We start from the raw sequence: 22352 nt of genomic DNA, 5'->3' as shown, positions 1-22352 counted from the left end.
GAGTGGTGGCCAAGCCCAGGAGAGTCACCCATGTCCCAGGAGGGAGGCACATGGATGCCATGTGGATGTTGTGGTGGGAGATAGAACGTGTCAGGCAGGGGGAGATGGCCTGGGGGACAAGTTGGGTGGGTATTAAAACCCACCTCCCACTGTGTCTCCATCCACTTTTCCCGTTCCTGAAAACTCACCAACTACTGTCAGAACCCCACAGAGCTACTGAGAACCCAAACCAAGTGATGGAAAGGCTGTGCCACCTGGGTCCCCCTCGGGCATCTCTGCCCTACATGGACCCTGCTCCATTCCTCTGCTCTGCTGTTGCCTCTCACTGTAGAGACGCCCTCTGCTGCCATGGGAAGGAGCTGGCCAACCTTGGCCTGAGATTCATCATTTCTGTCAGACCAGATGCTCCTGGAGTCTGGGATTTAAGCACTTTCTCGTGAAGGCCCCACCTCCAGGGGGTACTAACATACTGTGCTCTGCGTGAACACCCGGCACCTTCCTTCTGGTACCATCTCTCCCCACATTTGCACCTGTCTGGTTGCTGAGCAGCTCTAGTGGCCAACAGGGCTCCCTGTGCCCCCCTTTCCTTGGCCCTCCCTTCCCTGCACCCTTCCCCTCAACACCGCCATGTCCCCTCGCCCCTCAGGAGCTGGGCTCACTCGCTTGACTTCATGTAAGAGAAATGACTTGATGGTCCCTGTAGCCTGTCACTGCCGTCTCTTCCCCTCGAAGAGGCCCAGGTAGATGCTGATCACAGGGTTTGAGCCCACAACCCCGAATCTGCCCTGGATCCTCCCTGCCCCTCACCTTGAAGTTGATGACTACTCTCCCCACTGACAAGGAGCTCTCTAAAGGGGGTCTGGGTGTCCCCACAAGAGGCAGAAGCGGGGCTTCGGGCTTCTTTCACAGTCTCCCTGCATGGAAGGACCCCTTGGTCCTAACTTGGTCCCAACCCACAGTAAACCCCTCTCCCGGACTTGGTTCTCCATCTGTGAAATGGGAACAGTGATCCTGGCCCTTGCTCAACTCCAGGGGTTGGAGATGGAAACACCCCATTTGCTGAGCACTGAATGAGGACTAGAGTTTTTATGGGGGTGAAGAGAAGGGAAGGAGGGTAAGAAAGGATGGGAGAGGATGGGGAGAGAGCAAACTGTTGAAGGGCAGGGTCTTCTACAGATGGGAGAGTAGCCGCCATGGTGGTATAAGGTAGGCTGGAGACAGGCTGAGTAAAGACCCTATTTCCTACATTTGGGTTCTAAGCAGCATTTTGGTCCCTCGGGGTGGACTGCACTTTTTAGTGTACATGTTAGGCAGCACGTCTCTCTCTTTCTCATATGACCTGCTGACACCTTCAGGGATGAAGAAATGGCTTCCATGACTTTACCCCAGGGACTCATGTGCAGGGGGCAGGCAGGCATGATGGGGCTGACAGGCCTGAAGCCACTAGTCAAGCATTTGCTAGGCACACACCATGGCCCAGACCCTCAGCCACAAAGGCAGATGATACGCCGCCAGGCCAAGCCTGGGAGAGACAGACCTGTGGACGGATCAGAGGCAATCCAAGCCAGTGGGCTCTCGAGGAAGTAACACACGGATGACAGCACGACAGCACAGGGCAGGGGTGGGAGTGCCGGGAGTGAGGGGTGCGTGTGAGCTGAACGTGGAGGATGAGGAAAGGAGCAAAGGAAACACATCCATGGCAGAGCGAAGGGCGTGAACAAGGGCACGGAGCTGCGAGAAGAGCCAGTGGGCATGGGGAGGGTGAGGAGAGCAATGAGCCAAGGGAGCAGGAAGCCTAGGGACGGAGTTAGGAGACAGCAGGAGAGGCGGGCTGGGCCCTGCAAGCTCAGGACAATCCAGCAGGAAAGCAAGTGTGTGCGAGGTTTTCAAGAAGTTGACGATGATCAGCCTTGCTGCTTTTTCTTTTTTGGCTGGGTCTTTTTCTAGTTGCACTTGGGCTTTTTCTAGTTGCAGCGAGCATGGGGCTATCCTCTAGTTGCGGTGCACAGACTTATTGCAGTGGCTTCTCTTGTGGAGCATGGGCTCTAGGGCATGTGGGCTCAGTAGTTATAGCTCACAGGCTTAGTTGCTCGCAGGATTTTGGAATCTTCCTGGACTAGGGATCGAACCTGTGTCTCCTGTATTGGCGGGTGAATTCTTAACCCACTGAACCACCAGGGAAGCCCCAGTCTTACATTTTGATCAGTTACTCTGCTAACAGTGTGGACAGGCTGGTGAGGGGTAAGGGAAGACAAGCCAAGTAGGAAACAGTCTGTGTTCCAAGCAAGGGCAGCGGCAGACAGCACACGGGTGCAGAGGCACACCCAGGTCGGGAAGAGAGGCGACTGGATGGCAGGTGGAAAGTGCACACTGAGGAAACGGGCCGCAGTAGGTTCAGAGGAGGAGATACAGGTACGACAAGTTGGAGGAGCTTGGAGGACCTGCAGGCAAATAAGTACAGCAGCATGTTTAGGGCTGGGAACAGCATTTCAGACTCTTACTGATGGGAGCCGACCTCCTACAGGGAATGGATGAGGTCACCTGGAGAAGAGTGAAGAGGACCAAGAACCATCCTTTAAAAAAAAAATCCCCAGAAGTAAAGGACACACAAAGGAAGACCTGGTGAAATGCTCAGAAGAAACCTTTAAATAGGAAGAAAATCAGGAATGCAGCAATTAAAAAAAGAGCGTGAAGTGAAAAAAAAACATAAAAGGAATACACTAGAGCCGTCTTTTATGAGGGTAAAAGCCAAACATAAAATACCCAGACAGGCTGCAAACTACCTCAGTATTTTCAAAATTCCTAATTGCATGCTGAAGAACCAACATGTGTGTCTGACACTGGTCAAGTTTCCTGTGCTGACACCCTGGATTAACACAGCATGGTCTGTGCTATTAAAAATAGCTTTTTGAGAAGTGATAGGTTATCGTCTGCATAAAATTTAATTATATGCAAAATGTTCCATATTGATTATGGATTCATACATATGTAGTCATTGTATAAAATCATACACTGGGAAAGTGCTTTCTTCTAAAACGGAGGGACATGGAAAGGCGGTACGCAGGGGACTACTATTCTGAAATTTTATCTTTGTAAAAAATCCTGGGAAATGACTCTAAGTAATATCTGAATGTGGCTCAGTGTTGCTCTGGGTAGAGAATAAAGGAGTGAGTGTAATGAAGAGTAACAAAGACAAGTAATATGATGACAACCACGTCGAGTGCTCAAGAAAGCTCAAAGAGGGGGACCGCAAGACGGGCTGGATGTGGCAATTAGGAGGTCTCTGGTGACCTTTTAGTGGCAATCTCAGTGGGTGGCTGGGGTGGGCCAGAATGGGGAAGCGATCAAGGACTGTACTGCGTTGAGGAATTAATGAGACTTCAAGGAATGGAGACAAGTCTTTCCTCTTTAAACAAGTTGGCTAGTAAAGGGAGATAAGACGAGCTTCAGGCGAAGCTGAGAGAGGACCTGTGGTGGTTTGCCTGTTTTGTCCTGTTGACTGGATGGGGAAGTTTAAGCGGCCTGAGAAGGGAGAGAGGGTGAAGATGAGGGCAGCAGGGAGAAGATGATGACAGAGCAATAACAAACACTGTCCCAGGCCCCATGCGAAGCACTTTACACACACTAGTTAGTTCTGTGAGGTACATACTATGATCCCATCTTACAGACGAATGAACTGAGACACAGACAGGTTGAGTAACTTGCCCAAGGTCATCCAGTAGTAAGTGGCAATCTGGCCTGAGTCAGGACACTCTACTGCAGGCCTCTACAGAGGGGGGGTGGGGCAGGAAACGATCCAACATGTGGGTGCCAGGAGGGTTCTCCAGAGGCCGGAGGGCACCTCCACGGGCTGGCGGAAGGTCCTGCAGTGAGGGGAACACAGGTGAAGGGACGCCTAGAAGACTTGGCTCTCAGGGGGGCGAGAGCTTCAGGGGCAACCAAGGGTTAGAACCGCTGGTTCCGGGAATAAGAAAACAAGCTCCCAAAGGACATATAAATGGGCCGGCTCAGCAAGCAGTGCAGAGAGGCCTGGTGAGGGGCGCTCACACCTCTGGGGTGGTCCCTGCAGGCTAAGTGGTTCCCTCCAGTGACCCCCTGCCGTTAGTCCAGGAGCAAGAGCAGAACAAATGGAAACCTCTTAAGAAGTTTGACTATAAAAACCCAGTCCTGGCAATGGATCTTAAGGCTGGTACCCCTTGAAAGACAGGGCACACATGACTCTCTATTGGTGAGCTTCCAGAAAGAGGGAGACACTCGAGTCAGGATTAAATCTTAATAAAAAGACACCAAGAACCAGGGCATTAGGGATTTCACAGAGACGGGGCTGCCGGCTTGCACTCTGAGGGCCCCTCTGCTTCCACAGAGCCTGCCCTGCCGCATCCGGCCTCGCTGAGCCTGCTCTTGGGACTTCTGCAAGGACTGGCAGTGCCCTGCCTCCTCTACAACCTTTTCCAGGGTCCTGTAACCTTGCACATGGATGTCTTGCTTCTCTAGTGAAACTCTTGAAGGAATTCAGTGTCTCTCTCTTTTTTTTTACATCTCTCTCAAATCTCAGCAAACAAGGGTTGCAAACAGGCACACTTCACAAACACAGGCTGGAGGCGTCCCAGGGAGCCTACAGTGATGGCCCAGGACAGCCAGAGGCAGAGTCTACACCGCAGTCAAAAAGGTTTGAACCAGTAAAAACTCAACAGAGTAATTTCTATCAGGCTGGTTTCACACTTGGGGGCCTGAGAAACACTGAAGGATGCTGGGCATTCAGACAGGCTCCCGATGCCTTTCAGGTCAACTCAGACATGTTGGTTTCCAGCTCTCAGAGCTGAGGAGGGTGGGATGTAGAAGAGGGCACTGGGCTTCATCTGTGTCACCTGCAGCTCCTGCACCCACCTCACAGGCACGGGAGCCTTCCTGTCAACCCCTGGATGGAGTGCAGCACACTCCCTCAGCTCACCGTGGGAGCGGCCCCGCGCTCGCTCCCGCCACCTGGCTCCAGCACAGCAGTGCGAAAGGGATTGATGGAGAGAGGTCTGCCTGAGGTTTCTCCTACCTCCAGGCCTAGGGGACACAGGGTCAAAGCCACCTCTGGCGCAGCTTGGCCTCAGGAAACCGCCCTGTCCTAAGGCTGTGGCTTACAAGAGAGCAGAATAAAGTGCCAACCTTGGGGAAAGGCCTCTGAGCACCTCCATGTAGCTGGGGCGGGGATGTCAGACTAATGGGCCTGGCCCCAGAGCCACACAGGGGAGGAAGCACCTAGGGCTGGGGGCCGGCGGGGTCCTGCCCCTGCGCCCAGCCTTACAGCTGAGCCACTGTCCCAGCAAAGGGTGGCATAAAACCAGGCAGAATTTCCAGAAGTTTATTGGAAACAGGATACAAATTGATCAGTGGATGACATCTACTTACAGACAGACCACTCGGTAATAGCACACGCTGAATGAATTATCCTGGGGAAACACGCATGACCACTGATGCGTGGTCTGGGTGGGTGTTCTCCAGCAGGGAAACCAGAGACTGGGGGAAGAGGAATGGGCCGGGGTGGACAGAAAACTGGGACACAGCCTCCCTGAGGGGACAGGCGAGGTGGGGCTGCTAAATGAGTAAATTCCCCCAAAGGAGAAATGGGATAATGTTATGAATAAACCCCCTCCCCCACCTCCTCAAAGCACTTTCCTCCCAAGCAGAGTGACAGAGAACCTACAGAAACCCACCAGGGCAGCTACCTCCACCTCCACTCACCGGGGTCTTAGGACAGCATGGGGAATCCACAGTGGGATTGGACGTGACAGAGAATGGACCAGGGCCACGCATGTCCTGGGACTGCTTGCCCTCTGACCCACCACTCGCCTTCCCCTGCTCTGCTCTGGGGACTGACTGCAGTTGGCCTGTCCCCAGCTCCCAGATCAGCTGGCTTCCAGCTGCATTTAGCTAACGCAGAAATCTGGAAGGCATGGAGAAGGACGCCAGGCTATTTGTGCTCCCGCTTTGCCTGGGGTGGGGTGTGGGGGATATGTTTCTGGCAGGGCCCAGGTCTCCTCATGGCTTCAGCTCCCACCACATAGGCCCTCTGCAGACCCAGGCTCCACCCAGTGGCCTGACCCCCAGGATCTGGTCCCACCAGCTCTGTGGTTCCCTTTTTCCGGTTACCCCTCAGTGGCATCTTGGGTCTTCTTATTTCTCAGTTAAACAATTTCCTGGATTAAAACCCCTCTGTTTTAAATATATAGACTTTTCTGGTTTTCTTGGTTGGATGCTGACTTATAGAAACCAGGCTGTGGACAAGGCAGAATCATGAAAGGCAAGCTAGAAAGCAGTTGTGTCCTCTCCTGCACCACCTCGGGGTGGGCGGGCGACGACGGGGGAGGAGGACGATGACTCTCGGGCTTCAGCATCCTTCAGTGTCCTTATCCGAGGACACAGCAGCCCTGGGCACGTCTGCTGGGAAACATGTAGACGGGCGTTGCATGTCAGCCCACAAGCTCGCTGCTCACAGTGCTGACAGGCCACTGACACCCACAACAGTGACACTGGCTCCAAGAAAAGGGGGGTGGCCGGGAAAGCCTCACGGCACCAACTGCTCCTTCGGCAGAGACAGATACTAGAGGCTCCTTGGCATCCATCCTCCAGTCCCTGAAGGTTCAGTGCTGGGAGACTTTCCCGAGATGAAGTGGGCGCCTAAGATCTTAGCCAGCAACCTTCCTACAGGAGGGCGGGGCTGCGGAACAAGGAGTTTTCACCACACAGTGAAGGGAGAGCTGTCGGGGTGCACCTGTCCCACAGCGAAGCATGAACTGGAGCCGGCCTGGGCCTCCCTGTTCTTCCTGCAGCCCTGGCCTGGCCCCGGTCTCCAAAGCTCCTCGCCTGGGGAAGGAGGGCCTCTCCCCAACAAGCTGGCAGTAGTCACAGGCAGCTAATGGCTCCTTTAACCACAAGTCATGGCTCCATGTGGGTCAGGAGAGGACAGGGAAAAGGTAAAGGAATCATTCCACGATCTGTATCTATCGCACAGCAAATCCAGGGCAGGGCATGGGGATACAGCTTGGTTGAGTCTCTTTCTTTAGAGGATGTGGCACATGGCTGGTGAGGCAAGAGCTGGCTGCCTTCTCTCTCCCTGGGGCTTTACAGAAGGAGCTTCCCTGTGGGACCCTGAGGGCAATGTCTGCCCCCCCCACCCGGCTCACTGAGACCCACCCATGGGGCCCCAAGCCAAAACCTGGAACAGCTCCAAGAGTTGGCAGTGGTGAGAATGTCCCCGGGGTCATCCCTCAAACACTAAGATGAGAACCAACCCCTCCTGGGGAGAGAAGCCACAGTGCCTGAGAGACTGGAAAAGGAAAAGGCAGCTCGTGCTTCGAGCGTCACCCTCAGTCATCACGCATCACATCCTCTGCTGAGCTGAGCCCAGCCTGCGACGACCAGACATCTGGAGCGTCATGGTCATTTTAGGGAAACCTCACTCTGCCTGGATGGCAGGGGGCACTCAGCTCACTTGGAGCCACTCTGTCCTGCAAGCAGCTGGCCATTTGACCTGCTGTCAGCCACCCAGCTGTCTCCCGGCCGCAGGCTCCAGGCACCACAGGGAGGCCACACTCCCACTGGCTTTCATGCTGTTGTGACCCTGTACCCTGAAGCCTGTCCCTGCAAACAATGGCAGGGAAGCAGCAGACTCACATCTGCTTGGGGAGCAAACGGGGCATTAAGGTTTTCCTGTCCCCGCAGCTGTGTACACAGAGTGGCAGAGTGGCCCACCTGTGACGCCAGCAGGGCCTGTACCAGGGCAGACAGCAGAAACAGACAGGTCTCCTGGGGTCTAGGCACAGGTGCTCACAGGAACGGCTGGGTTGCCAGGGTGGCGGAGGCAGGGCTTCCACACAGACTCACCTGCAAACACAGCTCTCTCACTTCACCCTTACAGGCCACACAGACCCCACCTGCTTAAAATTAACCTGGATGAATGAGAGTCCTAGAAGGAGCAACCCGGCTGCAGCAGCTGGTTTGGCTGTGAAGGAACAGGGCAGGACATGACGGCTGGTCACCATGATACACACGCTCAGCTCACGTTTTACCTGCTCTCACTGGGCTGCCTGCGACTAAGCAGAACCAAGAGAACGCCAGCCTCTTTCTGACAACAAAGCACGGATGATATAAAGAGTCCATAGGCTTCCCAAAGACGATTTGCTTATCTTTTGTCAGAACCACAGGTAATTCTGTACCTGGGAGGGATGAAGGCAGGGGGACAAATACAGGATGCAGGGGGTGAAGGACAAAATTCCCCACTAAAAAAACGGGGAATGAAGCCTACTGAGAAAAAGCCGAGGGACAGTGACAGCTGGGATGGGGGGAACATCCTGAACTACATCAGCATTGGCACATTTCTTAAGAAAAATCCACTTAGAAACATGCCGTATCCCTCAAGTCCACACTGACACAGCCGGCGACAGAGCAAAGCTGGCACATGCAGGGCTGCAGCGGCTCTGAGCCTGCAGCAGCCCCACTGCCCCGGAGCCGCGGTGCCCGGGGTTCAGGGTGCCGGAGAAGGAGGTCTCGGAGTAGCTCCCCCAGCCCCTCAATTCCCCAGGCAGGTCCCGTTCTGGGGCAGCGAGGTCTCTGGAGGAAAGCAAGGGGACACTGATTCACAAGAGGAGACGCAGCTTCGGGGACGCGTGCTCCTGCAGTCTCTTCCCCGGCCTGGTCCAGGCTCTGTGGGGTGCAGGCAGAGGTCTCCCCTGGGATACGCTGGGAATGGGGCTGCCTCCTTCCCAGGCATGGCTATGGACATCAGCGGGACAGTGTAGCAAGTCTTGGATTATAGGATTAAACAGCAATAGCTCAGTCTGACACGCAGCATGTGAGTTCTGGAAAAGGAAAGAAACAGGGTCGAAGTTAGACAGGTGCTGATGGCAGAGGCAAGGGGAGAGAAAGGACGGATCAGACCTCCCACCACCATCATCACAGCCTTCAAGGAAAGGAGGCTGGGCACTGATTCAATGTTGTTGAAGAGTGGACCAAAGGAAAGTTCAACTGAGGCCACGAAAATCTGAGTGACACTGAGGTATCTTGAAAGCTGGAGTTGGGAAGGGCAGGTGCAGTGGTCACCAGCCAGGCAGGCAAGTGCTGACACGCATACCGGAGCAACATCGTGGAACCTCTCTGACTGGACGCTAGGGAATGGGGAACCAACAGGCCTACAGGAGGCATGCCCTGATCTCAGGTAACCATAATCAATCATACGATGTAGGCACTCGGAAGCTAGGGACATATTTTTCCATAGGAGGGGAGTGACCCCAAACACCCAGTGTCACAATGTCCCTCCTTCCCCCTCAAACCTTCAACTCTCCTGTTCCAGAGCTGCGCATCTAGAGATTCTCAAGAGAAACAAGGGAAAGAGAAGCAGTGCCGGGCAACTACATTGTCACCATCTGGTGTCACACAGTGGCTTGTGCAAACTTTTGCTTGTTTACTAGCTAAGCGGCTAGGAGGGAACTGGGGGGTGCCTGCTGAGACGGGATCAGGGGCTCGGGCCAAGGCAGGGCCTGGATACTCTCTCTCGTCACACGCTCTGCAACCGGGAGGGGACATGCGGTTAGGGGACAGGGACGCTCACCTTCACAGCCTCCCGCCATCCTGAGGAAGGGCTGCAGGATAGAGCAGAGCTGCGCCTTCACTTCATGAGCCTTTCTAGAATGGGGAGATATATGCACACAGCCTGGTATTGGAGAGGGCTCAGCAAGTATGTGTCCAATCAAAACCCAGCCAGTTCAGTTCAGGACTGGGCTAACCTGCTTTGTTCCCTAGGTTATGGAAGAAGCTTTCACCAGAACCTTGTGAGGGTAAGCAAGGTTAGGAGCTTGCTCAAGGCTGCACGGTGAGTAAGTTGAGGAGTCAGGATTTGAACTCAGATCTTCTTAATTTAGGTAGAGTTTTTCCTGCTATTCTAAGCTGCCCCATTCTCCATCCATCCCAGTGAGAGCACACAGCTCTCTTCAGTGTCTAAATTACGGGTTATGTGTGTGTCAGTATCTCCAGTATTTCTCAGAAGCCTCTCTCCTTTTGTGTGTGTGGGGAGAGGTGAGGGGGACCACTCTGCCATTCATTTATCCACCCACCTATGGAATTAAGCCATCTGCCAGAAGAGTCACTTGTAAATAGTTTCCAAAGTTTCTGGCCTACCATGATAAATTGTGCTTTCTTCTATTTGAGCTAAACTTACCTGCTCCACGTTTGAGAGCAACCCTCTCATCCCACCAGCTCAGGATCTGGCATCCAGGTTCACACCTGCTTTCTCCATACTGGCCATGGTTTTAAGCTGAGATATGTCACCTCTTGCATTCTGGGCTGAAGCATCCCAGTGCTTACCACCTGCGCTTGTAATACCAAAATGTTTCCCTTCTCAAAGCTTCCTCAGCCCCACTGCATTTCCCAAAGCAGGGAACCAGAGCCATGTGAAGGGTCCCAGATACACAGGGCCCCAGAAAGAGATCTATGCCCATTCTCAGGTCTCCTTCCTAGATGATGTAGCCCAGATCATTTTGGTTTACACTTATAAGTAAATTATGATATGCATCAATCTACATTTGCTACTTCTGTCTATACTAACTCTGATTTATAAGCACTTATTATTTTTTTACAAAATTTTCCCTTTTGCTTTGACTATTCATAAGTACTTAAAGGGCTTCCCTGGTGACTCAAATGGTAAAGCATCTACCTGCAAAGCAGGAGACCCGGGTTCGATCCCTGGGTTGGGAAGATCTGCTGGAGAAGGGAATGGCAACCACTCCAGTATTCTTGCCTGGTAAATTCCATGGACAGAGGAACCTAGTGGACTACAGTCCAGAGAGTCGTAAAGAGTTAGACACAACTGAGCAATTAACACACACACAAACACACACACAAAGTATTTAAAGTCCCTGGACTTGGAGGTTCTTTACTGTAACCAGCTGCTGTGATATAAACAATCTTTTTTTTTTTTTTTAAGGTTTCCAGCTACCAGTATCTGAGTTAATTTCTTCCCCTTCTGAAACCCAGAGGAGAAACCACCATCAGAATTCTGGAGTCTGGAAAACAGATAAACAAGTGATAACAGCCCATGCATTCAAGAAAGCCAAACCTGAAGCTGGCAGTGTGAAAAGCTGCGAGCCCAGTATGCACAAAACAGCTCAGGAATGGATACCAGACACCTCGAGGGGGTTGGGGGAGGGGAGACTGCAGCAGAGATCAGTTGAAGGCTGAGGTTGCTGGACTCCTAGAAGTGCTCCTGACTCCACACCTCTCGGCAGCTGCCCACCTCCCACAGGTCTGGATAGTTATTCTCTAAAGAGGACCAAATAGGGGGTTGCAGGCCTAGGGAACATAAGGCGCCAAGCGGGGCTGCCAGTCCCGAAACTGAGGGCTCACGTGAGCGTATATCCACTGAATGGTAAGACCTCCAGCCTTCTTCCCCTTGAGCTCCCAGAAAGCAGGTAGCCAAAACTTTATCCTCTGAAAAAGAGACTATGCTGTGGTCTGAATGTTTGTGTCCCCACAAAATTCATATGTTGAAGTCCTAAAGCCCAATATGACGGCATCAGAATTCCGAACCTTTGGGAAGTGCTTAGGTCATGAGGGTATAACCCTTGTGAATGGGACTGCGGTCTGTGCTCAGTCGTGTCCGACTCTTTGCAACCCCATGGACTGTAGCCCGCCAGGCTCCTCTGCTCATGGAACTTTCCAGGCAAGAATACTGTAACGGGGGACTTTCCTGGCGGTCCAGTGGTTAAGACTTTGCCTTCCAGTGCAGGGGGTGCAGGTTCGATCCCTGGTTAGGGAGCCAAGATCCCACATGCCTTGCAGCCAAAAAACAAACAGAAACAATATTGTAACAAATTCAATAAAGACTTAAAAAAAAAAGAAGAATGCTGTAATAGGGTGCCATTTCCTACTCAAGGGGATCTTCCCGACCCAGGGATAAAACCTCTGTGTCTCCTGCATTGGCAGATGAATTCTGTGCCACTAACACCTCCTAGGAAGCTCATGAGTGGGATTAATGTTCTTATAAAAGAGACCCTACATGCTCCCTAGTTCCTTTCATCATGTGATGACACAGCAAGAAGACAGCAGTCTGCAACCCAGAACAGGCCCTTCATCAGAAGCCAATTATGCTGGCACCCTGCTCATGGACTTCCCTGCCTTTAGAACTGTAACACATTTCTGTTGTTTACAGTACGCATCTGTAGTATTTTGTTACAGGAGCCTGAATGGACTAAGATAGATGCAAAGCATCTTCTCTGGGAAATCTGCCCAGCCCACAGAAAAGACCTGAGGATACTGACCCTCGGGCCACTCAACAAACAGCCTGGTCTGATGTCCTTTCTGCGAGGTGCACTGAAGGTTGAAGTACAGAGCTTTCATCTGACTTTAGTTTCCTACTCTTAAACACTATTACACAACCAAAGGTCACCAGGAAGAAACCTCTAACACAAACGTTAGAGACCAAAACAGAGAAAAATGCAAATTGGAAGAAACGGATTATTCATGGAGAAGAAAACTCAAGAAACAGAAACCACTATCATTAATATCCTCAAACAGGTAAGGAAAGATACAGTGTCCACAAGACACAAACAGTATATTATTTCAAAATAAATTAAGAGAACCAACAGAGTTGGCAGGGAGCCTGGAGAAGGACTGAAGAGTTCTGCTTCCTATTGTTGTTGTTCAGTCATTCAATTGTGTCCAACACTTTGCGACCCCTTGAACTACAGCACGCCAGGCTTCCCTGTCCTTCACCATCTCCCGGAGCTTGCTCAAATTCATGTCCATTGAATCAGTGATGCCATCCAACCATCTCATCCTCTGTTGTCCCCTTCTCCTCCTGCCCTCAATCTTTCCCAGCATCAGGGTCTTTCCCAATGAGTCAGTTCTTCACATCAAAGTAGTGTGAGCCAAAGTAGTGGAGGTGGCCAAAGTAGTGGAGCTTCAGCTTCAGCATCAGTCCTTCCAAAGAATATTCAAGGTTGATTTCCTTCAGGATTGACTGGTTTGATCTCCTTGCTGTCTAAGAGACTCTCAAAAGTCATCTCCAGCACCACAGTTGAAAAGCTCAACTCTTCTGCTTCCTATAATGGTGGGCTAATTTATCTTGGGTTAACCCTCCAGCCAAAAACAGTGATAAATTCTATATAAAATATAAAAACAAGTGTTTGAAGATAGTGGAGAGCAACCAAAATCAAGCATAAACTGGAAGAGAGATGACTTGAAAAAAGGCAAGACTAGGGGAGATTCACTGTTAACAGTACCCCTGTGAGCAGTTCCATGCCATACAGAGGGATATGGTTCCAGGAGAAAGCTGCAGTCTGACTGAGCTGAGGAATCAGGGACAGATTGGAGTTCAAGGCTGCCAATACAGCTGGAAATTGAGGGAAGAGATTCTAAAAGGAAGGACACAGGTAAGGGGGAGTCCCCAGATGAACATACACACTCCTCTCAAATCACTGGCCGATTTCGGAACTGCTCACAGACAAAATGAGACTCCCAGGAGCCCACCGGAGAACATCAGCTGAAACGTTAAAAAAGGCTAAGCAACAACCTCAGCAGCTGTCCAGTGCTGGGAAGACAGAGTTCAGAATTCAAATTCTACCAAGCTAGAAGGACAGGGCAAACAACTTGGGTCTTTCCACTGAAATCTCATGGAACTAGGAGCATAACTGAAATAGACAAGCCCTAATAAAGCCAGGTGGCGCTAGTGGTAAAGAACCCCAATGGCACCCCACTCCAGTACTCTTGCCTGGAAAATCCCATGGATGGAGGAGCCTGGTGGGCTGCAGTCCATGGGGTCGCAAAGAGTCAGACACGACTAGGTGACTTCACTTTCACTTTTCACTTTCATGCATTGGAGAAGGAAATGGCAACCCACTCCAGTGTTCTTGCCTGGAGAATCCCAGGGATGGGGGAGCCTGGTAGGCTACCGTCTATGGGGTCACACAGAGTCGGACACGACTGAAGTGACTTAGCATAGCATCAAATTTAATTGCTTGTTAGAACATACCTTAAAACTCTACAGAAAAAAAAAAAAAAAAAAAAAAACAACTCCATTGAGGAAAATAACAGAATCCTGAGTCTCCACAACTTGTCATCCACACTGACCAGAATTCATTAAAAACCGTTAGACCTGGGAAACGGGAAAATACCCATAATCAAAAGAAAAAAACAGTCAGTAGAAGATGATTAATGGATGATTCAGATGTTAGAATTAGCAGATATGGACTTAAAATATTTACTATAAGTATGTTTTTAAAATACATTGGAAAAGATGGATGTGTGGGGGACAATATGGTATATTTTAGTTGAAATATCAAAGACCTAAATGGGAATTCTAAAACTGAAAAATACAAAATATGAAATGAATAATTCATTGGATGGATTAACAGAAGACTCAGTACTGCTGAAAAAATAATCAGTGAACTTGTAGATCTCCAAACATTATTCAAACTGACAAATAAAGAGTAAATATTGCATGACTCCATTTAATAAAATTCTAGAAAATGTAACCTAATCTATGGTGCTAAAAAGCAGATCAGCAGCTGCCTGGGATGATGTGGGAGTGATAGGGAGGACAAGAGGGCCAATTATAAAGGAGTGCAAGAAAATTTTTGAGGGTGACAGGCAAGTTTATTATCTTGATTATGATGATGGCTCCTGGTGTGTGTGTGTGTGTATGTTAAACTTATCAAGTTGAATATTTTAAATATGTATAACTTACTGAATGTCAATCATGCCTCAGTAAAGCTGTTTTTAAATTAAATGATAATGGAAAATAGCTTTATAGGGTATTTAAAATATGTGCTAGAACAACCTGTGCTGACTTTAGAGATGCGATAAGAATCATTATATTCTGAGTTTACTAAAACTAGAAAAATTTTCTAGTTTCAGTTTTTTAATTCATTTAAAAAACTAAAAACAAGAGAAAAAGAAAACTGGTACATTCGTTTTAATATCAGACAAAATAGAGGAATATTAACAGAAGTAAAAAGGATCATTTCCTACTGATTAAAAAGGTCAAAAAGACATAAAAAAGTCCAACAACATATATATCCAATAACAATTTCAAAATTACATGAAGTAAAAATTGGCAACTTTTAGGGAGAAATTAGACAAGCCTGGTTGGAATATAAAGTAGGGTAAAGCAGTACTCTGCAGAAAGTAAACAGACACAGGGGAAGAAAACTGGAGGAAAACAAGAAGAAAATTAGAAAGCAATGTAGGAGGTCCAGTCTCCAGTATCTTGATCCTTTTTTCTGCTGTCTGGTCCCAGATACCTTAAATGTAACCGCCCTGTTTCCCCAGGACTCACTCATGGCCTTGGTCAACAACTGGCCCCAAAGAGCTCCTGTAGGCACTCAGTGAAGCTGCAATCGGACCATCGTGGGAAGGGTCTTTGCACACATCTTCTTAGGGAGCTCACCTAACAAAGCTGCCTCCAAGCCTGTTCCTCAGTTTTACATTAATGACTTTTCGTATTCATGTATATGTAAATAGTTGCGGATAAAAATAAATATTTGGTTGAGGGAGGAAAATGCTATACATTATAACTCAGATGTTTTCTGAGCTTAAAGAGTGCTCAGTCATCTGGAAGGGAAAACAAGAAACACTGAACGAAAATAAGGAGCAAGGCTGGGGAGCTTAACAAGAACCCAGTGGGAGGCTCCCAGGCAAGGAGGCTGTGACTCATCTTCTGGAGTCATTGCCCTGGGAGCTGTGCAGATTCAGAAGACTTCTCCTCACTTCTTCACTGGGATCTGAAGAGACTGGGCAGGGGATGCCTAAATCGGCTGTTGGGCTTCACTTTCCTGGGGCATCAAGATCTAATGCTGACGTTCCGCTGGCTTTCTTAAAGCCAGCATCGAGGAGCTGTGGACTGCTCTTCAGGTGAATGAGTCCACTCTTTTCTGAGGAAGATTCGCTTCTCAGGGATGAAGCTCCCTCCCTCTGCTGACTTCTTCCCTCTCCTTTCCCAAGCATCTACCATTACCCCCTCAAAATAGGGACTCAGTTTTTCAGTCAGGGTTTACTTCCTTTCTCAGAGGTTCCCCCTCTACGTCACTGAGGATGGGCGCTCACAGGGATAGGCTGGTTACAAAGGTTTCCTTGCATGACCCCTGAAGGTAAACAGACTTCCTGAGGGAGCCAGAGCTGGTTCTCACGGCCGTCGGCCTCTGAGTAACTACCAAGGACTTGTGTCTCTCTTCTAAAATCTCCATATTGCTGGTGGTGGTGTAGTTGTTAAGTCGTGTCTGACTCTTGTGACCCCATGGGCTGTAGCCTGCCAAGCTCCTCTGTCCATAAGATTCTCCAGGCAAGAATACTACAGTGGGTTGCCATTTCCTTCTCCAGGGGATCTTGCCAACCCAGGAATCGAACCAGGGTCTCCTGCATTGCAGGCAGATTCTTTACTGACGGAGCTACGAGGGAAGCCCTCCATATTGCTGAGAGGATCTTAAACCTAGACCACTTATAGGCTCGCACACTAGCATTTTCCTCAGGGGCAGGACAGAAGAGTATTCTCTGGGAATACTGTGATATTTACTACTAAACCCAGCAATGGACCCTGAGGAGGCCAGTTTGCCATCCTTCCAGAATACGCCAAAACACCAAGGTACTGATTACTCACACCTAAGGTACTTGGGCCAGTCTTCCTTCAGAAGCCCTACTCCTACGTGAGAGAACATCCGCTACCCTCAGATAAAGCTTTAACTGTCCTGAAACTCTCCAGATACATTAGATAATCTTCTATACCTGCTTCACATTCAATAAACTCTGGGACCATAATAATCCATTATAAAAACTGAAGAAAAAAAGAAACTTGAAGGTACTTTAATATATTTAATCAGGTTTTAACATTATAGCTTGAGAACAGGAGACCAGAGGTGAGTCCAGGAGCACTCAATGTTCTTCCATAAAAAAAATATTTTAGAAGATTCGAAAAAAGATCATAGTCTTTTGAAATGACATAAAAATGTTTGACAGAAGGCAGCCCGGGCCTAAGCATGCCTAGGAGTGCCATCAGCTGCTCCTGGCAGTCTATTTTTATTGGGATTTGTAAAGACAGCAGATGCAATCCCAGAGCTCTCTCACTGGTACAATGGCCTCACCTCCACCCATTTCCCAGGGTGGAAAGCAAACAGTTGGAACTCTTGAATCACTGATTTCAGAAATAAGTGATCCAAAGGACAGTCTTCACATACCAGATCATAGTATTAGACTTAGAGGCATCCCCATCAGATACCCCCTTCATTGTATAAAGACATTGAGAAATGCTATTAGTCAACGCAGCGAACACATAAGAAAGATAACAATCTGCAGTATACTCACAAACCTCAGGGGAAATAAGCCGGAAGAGAGCAGATTAAAAAAGAAGTTTATTATACAATTCATCAATTTCCTTGGCTCACATGCCCTGACTCTGTTCCATTGAAAACTCACCTCTCTTCTGAGCCTGCTGCTTTGGTTTTCCTGACACACTGAGTCCTGTTTCTGCAGTACCCCTGGGACAAAAGCCACGCCGTCTCAGAAGACGGTTAAGAGCACCTCTAGCTGATGCTCCCTTGGTCTGCATGACTACACAGCTGAAGCTGTTCTCAAAGCTCCCCATGTGATACAGATGGAGACGCAGGAGGAAGCCCCTTGTGCCTGTGCGGTGCGATGGAAGCTCTGCTGATATACCGAAACACAAACATCTGACACTAGGTAGGAAGCGGTCCCGGGGCATCTCTTTAGGGGGTCAGGAAATACCTGTACAGTCCTTCTGGAGTCTTTCCTGACTCAGCCTTCACTCTGAAAAAGATTTCACTGTCTCAGGATGACGCTGTTCTACCCCCTTTGCTGTAGGGTCTCTAATCACAGGAACCTACAGGAAGCTAGATGAGCCCTCTTTATAAACTTAATTTTATCTTTAATACTTTTCTAAATAACTTAAACAAGGGCAGTTTTTCTTTATAAATACTGGCCCTGTCTATGTGCAAATATACACTGGAACATATCCATTTACCTTTAAGCAAATATCCAAGAGTCATTGTTTTGAGAATCATACCTTTAGGTAAGAAATGAACGCAGTTATAAGGAAAGCATTGACATTATTCATATACAATTCACATATGACTATAAAAACTTTGGTAACTTAACAGTTTTCAAAATAAAACAATAATGGCCCTTCTTTAGAGGAGGAGATGAAATCTTAATAATGTTATGTGTGCGTGCTCAGTCGTGCCCAACTCTTTTGCCACCCCATGGTCTGTAACCCACCAGGCTCCCTTGTCCAGGTGATTTCCCAGGCAAGATACTGGCGTGGGTTACTATTTCCTACTCCAGGGTAACACTTAATGAACACTCACTATGTGTCAGAGTCGATACCAGAAATATAATTGAAACACATCTCACCTTTAGGTGATTGTGGGTTTTTCTCTATTTCTTTTTTCTCCCCTCTCTCTGACACTAACATAGCTTCTATCCCCTAAGTTCCAGAAAAAGGAGGGAGCAGCATACAGGCAGAGGAGCTGTGCAGAGGCAAGAGCTGGAGCTGACGGCTGTGCTTATAGTTCAGTCTGAGCAAAGAAAAATGCCCTCTATGTTCCTCTCTGTGTTTACAAATACAAACCCAGCTTTGATACACACAAAAAAAACCAGAAACATCTCCCAGGTACATGGTGTACTCAACACACAGATCAGGGATCCTTATTCACCCAGTGGAAACAATCTTAGATTTGGAGTTTAAAATCTCATTTCTGCTAATTGCTAGCAGGGTGACTTTGGGCAAATCCCTTTACCTCTTTGACCTTGGGTTTTTTTATTATTAAAATGAGGGTTATAACATCTACCTCATAAAGTGTTTGGAAGATGAAGTGGTATAAAGTAGGTGAAATTTTTTAATCACTATAACAATTAGTTAAGGCAAATGAAATCTATATTTTACAGAAGAGAAGAAAAAAATAGTTATGGAAACCAAATGATTTACCCAAAGCCACACAGGAAATTATCAGAGAAGTTAGCAATTCATCCCATCTCACTCCAAACAGTCAGATGTTCTTTTTTCCGTGGCAGAGACAAATCCCATTTCCCCTGCTGCCCTCCCTTTGGGGCTCCCAGACATGGAAAGTAATGCCTCTTCTATCCCCACTGGTCTTAGGGCCTTCTGTTCTTACAGACACTGGAGTTACCCGAGTCAGCCAAATGTGGTAGGTGTTTGGCTTGCTGGCAAGAAGACTGTCATCTCTAAGTCAGAAAAGGGGGCAGGATTTGGAAAGCACCCTGATGGCATGTGGCCACCACTGGAACTACAGCCTGACAACAAAGACTAATATAAAGCGACATTGATATGGATCTGGGTAGGTCTGTACTGACTCCAAAATGTGAGGCTTTTTATGTGTGCAGGTTTTGTTTTTACCCTTAGAATCTAAGTTCCATTAGGACAATCACAGAGGTCTGTGGGTGGCTGGGTACCATGGGTTAAGAAGATGCAGAGTGCTGACTCCCAGGCCCTAGTCACACCAGGGCCTTTAACAGGCCAAGGCCAGGTGAAAGACAGTGACTTTCAGAAGATAAGAAGAAGCTGCCCACTCTTTTTTTTTTTTTTTTTTAATGTCAGGTAAAAAAGTGTCATGAGTTTGAGCAAGCTTTTGGAGTTGGTGATGGACAGGGAAGCCTGGTGTGCTGCAGTCCATGGGGTTGCAAAAAGTTGGACACGACTGAGCGACTGAACTGAAAAAACTGTCTACCAGCAGGAATTCAGAGACTCTTCCCACCATGAAGAACCTCCTACTGAAAGTGGAGGCTGAGCAAAGGGAGCAAAAAGCAGAAGGAAGAAGCAGACAGGAAGCCCCAGGGCTGAGAGACCTGGCTGGATGTCTCAGTACAATCAGGTTTTGCTTCCAGCTGGACTGGTTCTGTCCACCAGCACCCTGTCTGGTGTGCTCATCTGTCTGACATGCTGATAATTACATAGCAGTGCTAATTGATGGTATTATTGAATCACACACGGTAAGACTCTTCCATGAATTTGTGCCTATCAATTCCAGTGTATAATGGTATTAACTCTCCCATGAAAATTCACTATTAGCCTAAGATTTTTATCTAGTACTTTGAGTTCATCTTGGAAACTCAGGTTAGTCCCTGTCTTATATCCTAAAGAAGTAAGAAATAGACCCATTATCCCAAGGAAAAGGTCCACTGAGAATACAAAAATGGGGACATTTTCTAAAGTATGTACTTCTGTTACCCTCTTGCCTCGCAGCTACACATCCATCTACTTGAACTCAGCTTTGTGATGCTGGGTTGAGTTGGGACTGCAAATGCTCTTCTCCTGTGCCATTCAGATCCCTGTTACACCAGTGCGGGGGTTGGGGGGGTGGGTCTAGAGGGCACCTGCAAGGCTGGGCAAGAGACTCGCTTCTCCTTGTTCCTGTCGGGAGCAGTGTGTTTCAGGTCCCAGTTTCACTTCACACTCCCGGGAGCAGCCTCATTGCACTTGCTGAGAGATGCCAGCACCAGCAGGGCAGTGCTCTTTCCTCAAGGGTCTGGGTCCCAGCTCCTTGGGCCTCTAGCTGTGATGACCCCAACTTCTCCACTTGTCCCCCAGCTCTCGTGATGGTGGCTGTTTCCTCTCCCCACCCCACTGTCCAACAGTGTTCCCTATTCACCCATTCTGTCCTTCAACATCTATCATGTTGATTTCTCATATTAAATGAGCTGTTACAATAACTTATGTCGTCCCTACTTTGCTAATACAGCACATTTGAGAGCCACAACTTCATTTATAACAGTGGGTAAAAGAGCACACTCTGAAATTAGTCACACCTAAATAGGAACCCCAGCCCATTTATGCAACTTTGGTCACTTTGGAAAATTTAATTCACCCCTCCAGGTCTCATTTTTATCAATCACTTTCATTTATTCAACTAACATTAATTGATCACCTGCTAAGTTCCAGGCACTATGCCAGGCAGCAGAGATACCATGGTATGCAAAACAGTCAAGCCCCCTGACCTGGAACCTTCTGTCAACTGCATCAGATGAGATAATGCAGGTAAGGCACAGGTAATCAGCCTTCCTCTCTGTACTAGGACAGGGAAGCAGAGGCAAATGGGTCTCGAGAAAAGTGCAACGGCTACGTTTCCTCTGAAACTGAGACAAGTGTCTTTTCCTTAACAAGGTTGAAGGTCTCGAGCAACATAACCCCAGGGATTCACTAGGCGCTCCTGTCTGTGCCTCCTGTTCAGAGCAGAGAATCAATGCCCTCACAACAGTACCCATTCAGAAGGAAATGGGACAAATGACCCTAAACAGGGAACACTACATGGTGGCACTTTCTAGAAATTCCAAAGAGACAAGGTCCTGTGATACAAGGGAAGAACAAAAGGAGCCACGATGCAGGGGTAGGACTGGGGCCCAGAATGACCGTCACCATGGGGCACGAGTGCAGAAAGACACTAAAAAGCCACTGTTCCAACATCAGCCACAGCAGGACTCTTTTTACCATACAGAATATATAACCATAAAATAAACAAGAACTTACTTTCTGCAGTAGGACTACATACCTAGACTGTCCAGGGAGGTGATAAGATGGAAAAGAAAGATTCTTGATTCCATTTAAGGTTGAATCTAAAGGTCCCATGCTGCAGGCAAGGAAAAGTTGGAATGCAATCCCGTCTCCACATTTTGACACAATCCTTCCTTGGACCTCTGCTGACTAGACATCGGGCATATTGAGGAGGCAAGGATGGCTGATGTTCTCATTAACAAGGAAGTATTTCTGCAAGACTATTATGCAGCTAAATTCTCGAAAGCCATATCTGCAGCACATTGATACCCTATAAATGCAAACTAAACTCGTCACCCTCAATTTTTGATTCATCGTGACATCACTATGACCATCGAAAGTCATGCAGAAGGAAAACAACCGTGGGAAATTATTACCAGAAGGTCTCCTCCACATCCTTGCTCTAGGGCCTCAGTATAAATAACTTACTGCCATTGACAGAATTTAGAGTCCCACAAGGCATGAAAAGCCTGGAGTTTTATTCATAAATAAATGCCAACATTTAAACAATCAAGACAGCTTCAAACTCTAGGACTATTGAAATGAACAATATGTACTGCCCAGATGATTTATAATGCTTGTGTTTACAGTCCAAATGGGATGATAATTCAATTCCACCTGAAGAGTCATTATATGGCCAAGCCCAGGAGAAGTACTTTGGATAAGAGGTGATATTTCTCAGTTTTCCCATTTCAAACAAATTATTATTTCTGTATTTAGGACATCACCTAGGTAATTCTTTTCATGACTTATAGTACTCTTGAGCAATTAAGAAAATTTATAAGGTGAACGAAGT

The 22352-nt window shown here is 48.3% G+C and overlaps 1 protein-coding gene across 7 annotated transcripts in view; it reads right to left on the bottom strand.

Annotated features, from left to right (window-relative positions):
• Window positions 1-5337: 5337 nt before the first annotated feature.
• Window positions 5338-22352, bottom strand: part of MTA3 (metastasis associated 1 family member 3) — a 213727-nt gene continuing 196712 nt past the window's right edge. For 2 of the 7 annotated variants that reach the window (XM_070798556.1, XM_070798557.1), the window contains exon 17: window positions 9683-10809. In XM_070798556.1, coding sequence (XP_070654657.1) covers window positions 10649-10809 — 161 coding nt within the window. In that variant the 3' untranslated portion in view covers window positions 9683-10648. The other 5 variants (XM_070798559.1, XM_070798560.1, XR_011569226.1 and 2 more) reach the window with 4 other exon arrangements.

This window comes from Bos indicus, chromosome 11 (assembly GCF_029378745.1).
Source record: "Bos indicus isolate NIAB-ARS_2022 breed Sahiwal x Tharparkar chromosome 11, NIAB-ARS_B.indTharparkar_mat_pri_1.0, whole genome shotgun sequence".
In the NCBI taxonomy this organism is placed as follows: Eukaryota; Metazoa; Chordata; class Mammalia; order Artiodactyla; family Bovidae; genus Bos; species Bos indicus.
The sequence above is the reverse complement of the archived record's forward strand: the minus strand, read 5'-3'. Positions and strand labels throughout refer to the sequence as shown.